This window comes from Miscanthus floridulus, chromosome 17 (assembly GCF_019320115.1).
Source record: "Miscanthus floridulus cultivar M001 chromosome 17, ASM1932011v1, whole genome shotgun sequence".
Taxonomy (NCBI): Eukaryota; Viridiplantae; Streptophyta; class Magnoliopsida; order Poales; family Poaceae; genus Miscanthus; species Miscanthus floridulus.
The window spans coordinates 84,544,661-84,553,701 of NC_089596.1; the positions used below are offsets into that span (position 1 = coordinate 84,544,661).

Here is a 9,041-nt window from a genome sequence, read left to right on the forward strand (position 1 = left end):
AAATATAAATACATCTTCAGAATAACACTAAGTGTTCACACCAACTGATCGCCGAGCTGCATACGCTATTTCATCACCATTGCTGATTCTTCTCTGGAGTTCATATATTTTTACATCATGTACTACCCGTTCTACATATTTGTATTGCAGGATCATCGTTCAGGTGATCGGACCACCTGGTGCTCAGACTTCTCCACCGATCAACTGGTCGAACCGCTAGGTTCATGGACTTCATCGCCAACTAGTTGATCGGACTGTTCACCGATCGCTTCTACTCAATGCTCACTTCGCCGCCGACCAGTTGACCGGACCGTTCATCGCTCGTGCTTCATCATCAGCTACGCCAGGGACTCTTCGGTGCTCGGACATCGCCAGCTATGCCGGGGACTCCTCGGTGCTCGGACATCGCTAGCTACGCCGGGGACTCCTCGGTGCTCAGACATCGCCAGCTACACCGGGGACTCCTCGATGTTCGGGTTCTTCGTGCAAACATCGCCAGCTAAGCTGAGGACTCCCTTAGTGGTCGGATCTTGCTATGTCTCATCGGTGTGCTATCAAGCTACTCCATGCTGTTCGGATCAGGGTGCTGATCTTGGGAAGCACGTCTGGGGTCTTGATACACGCATGTCAGATGACGTCGGCAAGCTTTCAGACTTCTTTTCTTTGACCATGCTACAAGATTTATTCTTCATCTTCTAGCAGGCTTAGGGACTAAGTGGCTACACTTCACTTGGCGGTGAATGCAGTGCTTATTTCTTGATTTACCCTCCTTATTGATGGAGTCTAAGTGGCTACACTTCTCCTAAGTGAAAGAATTTTTAAATTTTATCTTGAGCCCCGTATATCCTTCTAGCAAGCCTTACTTGGCTAAGTCCGATGTCTCCTAACCAGTTAAACTGGTAGGCATTGACTTTCACCGCCCAGGTCACCAGTTAAACTGGTCGGCTTCGACCTTCACCGCCCAGGTCATCACTTAAACTGATCGGCTTCGACCTTCACCGCCCAGGTCACCAGCTAAACTGGTCGGATTCGACTTCCACTGTTCGGATCACCAGTTAAACTGATCGGCTTTACGTCAAAGTGCTCAGACTTGTTCAAGACATCGTTGCTCAAAGGATACAAGGCGCTCGGGGACTAGCTGTGGGGGATATGACCCCCGGTATCCATAAGACAAGACATGGGCCGCACCATTAGAGATGGCTCAGCCCAGAAGATCAAGGCATGCACGGCACTGGTCGACGTGCACCGCAAGATATTGTATAGTACCAAATAGGATACTTTCTTTATAACCCTACCCCTCCAAAGTATATAAGGAGAGGCAGGGGTCCCCTAGTCGACATCTACATACATCTCATATTCAATACAATACACCAAAGACACAGGGCGTAGGGTATTACGTCGATCAGACGGCCCGAACCTGTCTAAATCACTGTCTCTGCGCCTTGTGTCACCATCCGGTTTCTAATTACGCGCACCCCACCGACAAATCTACCTTAGTGGGATACCCCTCGGAGGACTGCCGAGCATCTTTTGTCGATAACATGTATTTGCAGCTTATGTCCTACAAAAAGGTGCTATCCAAATATGTATCACACAAGTATATTATCTATATATATGCCAGGAAGTTATTAGTAAAGGCCCAAAAGCATGCTATGTGCATTGAAACACAGAAGATACACTCACTCTTCACCAAGCAGTTTAATAGGAATTTGCTGTCCAGGTGGAGGCCTTTTTGGCCGAGTACGTCCTCTCTTCTTCCTTTGACTTCCTTCCTCAGTTAGCCCAATCTCATTGTTATCATTATTGTTGGAGCAATTCCCATTCTCAGTTGATTCAGTAGGAACATAGTCCTCAGAGACTCCATGTCCTAGACGGTGCCTAAAGCTCCTCCTCATTTTCTGCATACAAAGATATTGCTGTGTTAATTATTAAAGATAACTACAAATTGAACAATAGATCTATATATTGCATAAAAGTACATGTTTCACAGTATAATGCAACAAAATTTGTAGAAAACGACTTATCACATAAAAAAGTAGTAAAATGCAACATTGTTCATAGTACACACTGGAGTAACAAATGAGAAAGTATAGTAAAGGTAGAACATATGGATTTTAGTTTCAATAATCTTCTTCATCATAGCAATCAGCATCTAGCTCTTCTTCTTCATCACTATGCTCATATTCCTCAATCATTTCTTGAGAATCATCTTGTTGTCTCGCAAGCACCCCAATTCATTTGGATCAACTATCTCATCCAACAATACAGGAGCAGAATTATCTAAGTCAACACCCAGATCAATCACAAAACTGCCTTCCAAGCCTTCCTCTTGAAAGAACATTATGTCTTCTGTTAGTGCTCTAGTCTCATCACACTCAATGCTGCTATCAACTGGAAGCAATCGATCTCTAGGTGTTACTTGGTAAACAACCCACCACTCGGATAAATCTTGTCTAGAGTTGCATGCATATGGTAAATAATACACTTGTTTAACCTGACTGGCAAGAACAAAGGGTTTGAAATTAGAAAGCCTTGAGCTATGCTTAACCTCTACCAAGCCAATATTTTCTGTGCACCTAACACCAATCGCAGTGGGATCAAACCAGTCACACTCAAATATAACTAGCTCAAGTTGCATGCTACCCTCCCATGAAATTTTAATGATGTCTTTGATAACACCATAATACTCAAGAAGGTTGTAATTCTCATCAAAGCTAGACACACAAACACCACAATTGGTTGTCCATAACCCTACTCTTGTTTTCTCATATGCCTCGGATCGAAATCTATAACCATTAATGTCATAACACCCATAGGTGCTGACTCTTCTGCTAAACCCATAAGATAACTGACGCAGGGCTTTGTGAATGCTTGCATTAACCTTGCACTGAAAAGCCAAGTTGCATAAATTAGCATTTTCTTTTGTTAACTAAAATACTATCTAACTGCAAGTGTGGTAATATGTTTACATGGGCTTTGAACCAGTCAAAGAATTTAGGACCATTATGGGCGTGGCTACCACGCCCAAGTTTCCAGCCATTTAGCCTTAAGTCAGAAGTTTGCTGTTTAGTTGGATTCCTTGTCCCCTTCCATTGTTCTTGGTCAAACTTTCTATAAAGACAATGAAAATATCGCATGCACATTTATTTTTGGTAAAGATTCAGAAGTCGTTTTAGGTTAAAGCAACACATACTTCAAGAATTCTTCCATCTCTGGTTTATTGGTCAATATGTATAAGAAGGCAGCCTTGTATTCTTCTATAGAAAGATCGCGACAAGCCCCTTTGGCACCAGCATCGGACCAGGTTGTCGAAAGATTTCAATATCACAAGTAGGTACAAATGTTGAGGCGCCATCATCATATCTAGGTGCCTTGTTTCTAGCTGAATGCACCTTTGATTTAAAGAAAAGAGACATAGAATTTGTGGCCTCCTCAACAAGCTGAGCTTCAACAATGCAACCCTCAACTCTTGCCTTGTTATGAACTTTTTATTTAAGCTTTTGTATAGCCCTAATAAAAAATAATAAATTAACACAACCACTAATAGACCAGCGCCCAAATAAACCTATAGTTCGAAAATGTACCTCTCAATTGGATACATCCATCGATATTGTACAGGGCCTCCTAGTCAAACTTCCTCAGCAAGATGTATCATAAGATGTTGCATAGGATTGAAAAAACCAGGGGGAATATCTTCTCTAGTTTGCAAATAAGAACGGGTATGTTCTGTTCCAAAGCTAATACAACATTCTTAGTAATGTGTCTAGCACACAATTGCCTATAGAAATAGCTGAGCTCAGCTAGACAAAGCCACACATTTTCAGGAAGGAATCCATGGAAAGCTACAGGAAGTAGACGTTCCATGAAGATATGATAATCATGACTTTTCAGCCCCAATATCTTCTTCGTTTGTAGATTAACCCCTCTTTTAATATTTGTAGCATATCCATCAGGAAACTTTAGAGCTTTGAACCACTCCAAAATGATGGGCTTGTCATCCTTGTCATTGCAGAATGGTGTCCTTGGTCTATGCCCCAGGCCATTTGGTTTTAATACAAGATGCATGTTTGGATGATTGCAAATCAATTCTAGGTCTTGCCTTGCCTTCACATTATCTTTTGTCTTATAAACTATGTCAAAGCATGTGTTCCATATAGCTTCACCCATATTTTTCTCATTGTGCATTACATCAATGTTGTGTGGAAGTAGCAACTTTTTGAAGTAAGGCATCTGCCACAAACTACTAATGTGTGTCTAGTTGTGTTGTTTATTATAGGTCTGCCTATTACTGACTTGGAGGTTCATTTGGGCTTCTATTTCTTCTCCTGTCAACTTCCTTGGGGGTTCATCCATCACTATTGTATCCTTCCTAAATACATTTCTTTGGGTTCTAAATTCATGGTCCATAGGAAGAAAATGTCTATGACAATCAAAACAGCATACCTTACCACCCTTAGTGAGTCAGAATGCTTTGGTGTCACCTAAACAACGATGGCATGCCAACAACCCATGGGTGCTCCATCCAGAAAACATCCCGAGGGCAGGAAAATCATGTATTCACCAAATATATGTTGCTTTCATGGTGAACTTTTTCTTTAATGATGCATCCCATGTTTGAACTCCATCCTTCAGAGTTAGCAGTTCATCTACTAAAGGCTACATTAGGACACTAAAATTTTTTCCAGGATGTTCTGGACCAGGGATAGCAAGAGCTAGAAAGATGTATTCTAGCCTCATGGCGACACCGGGTGGAAGATTGTATGGAAACACAAACACCTGCCAACAAGAATATGAAGCGGCCATGGGGCCATATGGTGTGAAGCCATCAATTGCAAAGCCTAGTCGCACGTTCCTTGCCTCTTGTGCAAACTCTAGCCAATCAACATCAAATTGTTACCAAGCTTCACCATCACGTGGGTGGTCCATTCTGCCCGACATGGAGCAAGGAGCTTCTTTGTGCCATCGCATCATTTTCGTTGTTGGCTCATGTGCATAGAGTCTCTGTAACCTATCTATTATTGGCATGTAGCACAAGACTTTGCATGGGACCTTATTTGAGCCATCAACATAGCGAGGGGTATCACAAAAATCACAATTTTCTTTATGCTCGTTGTCTTTATAATAAAGCATGCAGTTGTTGTAACATACATGAATTTTTTCATAAGGCATGCCAAGACCCGTCAACAATTTTTTGGAATGGTAGAAGTCCTTAGGCAAGTTACTATCAGCTGGTAGGAGTTCATGGATGAGTGCCACGATGTAATCATAACACATAATAGAAAGGTTGTATTGTGACTTTATGGATAGCAACCTTAGCTATGCCTGATAAAGTTGAGTGGGTTGTGTGGTCATGAACTAATTGTTCTGCACTATCAATCATCCTATACAAAGCTTGAGCATATTCTGTTGGCTCCTCATCACCCAGCGATGGTGCAGCTGCAGCTAAGTCTGCCAACATATCATCCATCCTATTTGTATCACCAAAACCCTCAATTCTTGGCTGCTGGCAGCGCCTCTCACCATGTGCAGTCCAAGTTTTGTAGTTGGATTTGAACCCATTTTGCAATAGATGCAGCTCTACCTTGCCCCTTTTGTGCCGAAAATAATTACTACACACAGCACAAGGGCACTTTATGGTACCCTCTTGTACTACAGTCTGATTAGAGAAGTGCAAAATCCAAGAATTGGTTTGTATGCTCAACCCAATCACATGTTGGCCTACCACGCTTCCAACCACTATACATCCAATCACTGTTGGTCCATATTTTAGTCTTGCTGTTAGATTCACAAAGTGCACTAATTAGTGATCCAATACAACTATTTCCTAATGCATATATATAAATATAGTTTCATACAGGCCACAAAATATATTTGCCTCTGCATGCTTCTAATAAGGCTAAGTTCTAATCTACATATCATATTTTTATTGACTAACTGTGCCAATTTTTCTAAGCCCAAGTGCTCACACACACATCTGGCTCCATATATAAATTAACAATTTTTATAACCCTAATTGTTGTTGTTCCATTTACTACTAACAACTGATAATATTCCAAAATCACATTCATTCCTATACCTAGTGAACATATTGTGCACAGACATATAGCTAGAGTTTCTTAAAAATATATGCCAGGGTATAGAAACATATATTTCACAATGAACATGAATGCTACACTACCATGAAGAAAAATGCAAGGGGATGAATTGATCACCTCTTAGGGTTTGAGCAAACTCCTTCCTTTGCGTTTCTTGTTTTTCCCTTACACCTCTTGCAGCAGGATCTTCACCTCCCTCTTGTGGCAGCAAACCTCCTGCTCCTCTTCAAATTACCAGCAGATCCGTTCTTGTGGCCTCCAGGTTGCTCCGTGCCTCTTCAAATCAGCAACAGATACTCTTCAAATAGTAAACGAAGCAAAGTTTAGAAGGAGGGGGCAGCGGCGTCGCGGGTAGGCGGAGAGGGTGGGCAGCATACCATTGTAGGCAGAGGGGATGGTGGCATCCTATTGCAGGCAGAGGGGGTCATGGCATCACGCTGAAAGGTCCTAATATGGCTAGAGGGGGTGAATAGCCTATTTTAAAATGTACAAGATCACTAGAGCAATTTGATTAGTATGACAAATAGCGAAATGCAAACTTGCCCAAGCTCTATAAGGGTTACAAGCCACCTATCCAACAATTCTAGTTACTATGATCACTAGGCACACAATTGGCTAAGTCACTACTCACTAAGAGCTCTCACACTTGCTACACTAAAGAGCTCCACTAGATGAACTTAAACTACAAAGCAAGCTCTCAATTCTAGCTACACTAAAGAGCTTGCTACAACTAGTTTGTAGGAATGTAAATGAGTGAGTAGGATGATTATACTGCCACATAGAGGAGTGAACCAATCACAAGATGAATACCAATTCAATCACTGGGAGAATACCAAAGGGCAAGAGACAACCAATTTTTCTCCTGAGGTTCACGTGCTTGTCGGCACGCTAGTCCCTGTTGTGTTGACCAGCACTTGGTGGTTCAGTGGCTAAGAGGTGTTGCACGAACCTCATCCACATAATTGGACACCGCAAGAACCTACCCACAAGTGAGGTAACTCAATGACACAAGCAATTTACTAGAGCGACCTTGCGGCGCTTCACCGGGGAAGGTGCAAGACACCTCACAATCACTGGAGCCAGCCACGAACAATCACCAACACGTGCCGAAGCTCCTCCGCTGCTCCAAGCCATCTAGGTGGCGACAACCACCAAGAGTAACAAGAATACCTACAGCCAACATGATCCCAAGTGCCACTAGATGCTCAAACACAATGCAAATGCACTTGGATCACTTCCAATCTCACTTTAGATGATCAAATCACAAGCTAGATGAGTGGTAGGCGTGGGAGTATGCTCACAAGGTGTATCACAAGTTAGAGAGATAAGAGTGTGAGCAAGAGCTGGCCACCATGCTTTTGTAGAGTCCCAACAACTCAACTAGCCGTTATACCCCTTCACAGGGTTGTCTGCGAGATGACCGGACGCGTCCGGTATGGTGATCGGATGCATCCGGTCACTGCGTCTGGTCACTGCTAGAAAGCCACGTGTCCCATTCAAATGGATATATGCTCTGCTTAGAAAAGTAATGGATGCATAGAGGGCAGTGTCCGATCGAGTATAGAGAGCTCCTAGAGCCTCTCAGACATGACCGAACGCGTTCGGTATTTAGGACCGGACGTGCCCCTACGTTAGGTCAACACCACCATGCAAAACACCTCCTCTGACCGGACACGACGCTCAGCGTCAGGTCACTCATTCATTTAGAGTCCGGTCAAGATCTGAAACTACACCGAGAGGTCCAGGGCACGACCTGACGCATTAGATCCAACGTGAATGGACGAAGCCTAGCGTCCGGTCATCCCTGCCTTAGCTTCTCATGCCGGGGTCAAATACCGAACGCGTTCGATCCCAATTCTGGACATGTTCGATCATGTCAGCGTGACCACCCGAGTCTGGCATATCAGACGCGTCCTGTCACCTTGTGACCTACGTGAACAACTCCTTTCTCAACACCCTTGCTTCTATGTGCCAACACCCAAGTGTCTCACCACTTGTGCACGCATGTTAGCATTTTTCACAAGCATTTTTAAGGGTTAATTGTTAGCACACTAGGTCCTAATGCATATGCATGGAATTCAATCTAGTGCCACTTGACAACCGTATTATCGGTGTTTCGAACCACCGGCTAGTAAATTTATATCTGTGCATTTGGCCCGGATGGTGTGCTGGAGGACACAAGGATTTTTATTGGTTTGGGCAGAATGTCCCTATGTCCAGTCTGCTACTGCTCGTGTTACAGGCACTAGTTTGTAGTAGGGGTTACATATGGGCGAGGGAGGGAGAAGGTCCCAAGTCTCTGGTGAAAAGATCGAACGGAGTTGAGTCTTGTTTTGCTCGTTCAGCCATGTGCTCATGCCTCTTTCTTCATGGGGCTTCCTGCTTCCCCTTTTATAGGGGAAGGGGAAGGCTCAAGTTACAGAGAGAGAAAGAGAGAGAAAAGGAGAAAAGTGAGGGAGAAGAAGGCCTCTAGGGTCACAACGTCCTTCATCTCCATTATGTGGGTCCCGCCGGTCCTTTAAATGATGATGGGGATGGCTCCATGTTGTGGCCCTATTCATCACTGGCATTATACGCAAGCGTCGTCAGCCGGTCGCGGCGCTCCACTCTGTTTCGGCGTGCGGCGTGGTCAATAGGTACTCCTACCAAAATTCATACGAGGATTAGGCAGCACAGCGCTGGCATGCCCGACACTGTTGGCGACATGATCCCCCAGGTATGGTCCATCATGTCCATAGGTCACATCGAGACGTGCACGCTTTCCTCTCGGTGTCAGAAGTTTGACCCTGGGGTCATACTCTTAGACCCATAGTGGTTGGAGGTGGTATGGATCCCCGTCAGGTGAGATGGAACCCACGCCCGAGGGGTCTAATGAGACGGAGCTCATGCCCTCAGGATTAGGCGAGATAGGGCCCACACCCTCGGGGTTGGGCGAGACCTTAAATA

At 44.0% G+C, this 9,041-nt stretch overlaps 1 protein-coding gene across 1 annotated transcript; it reads right to left on the reverse strand.

The window, feature by feature from the left end:
• Positions 1-1,679: 1,679 nt before the first annotated feature.
• On the reverse strand, positions 1,680-3,210 carry LOC136515897 (uncharacterized). Its single transcript, XM_066509358.1, has 4 exons — positions 3,194-3,210; positions 2,970-3,111; positions 2,267-2,887; positions 1,680-1,898 (listed from the first exon to the last, which is right to left on the reverse strand). Exons 1-4 carry the CDS (start codon positions 3,208-3,210, stop codon positions 1,680-1,682), a joined length of 999 nt encoding a protein of 332 aa, XP_066365455.1.
• Between the last annotated feature and the right edge of the window lie 5,831 nt (positions 3,211-9,041).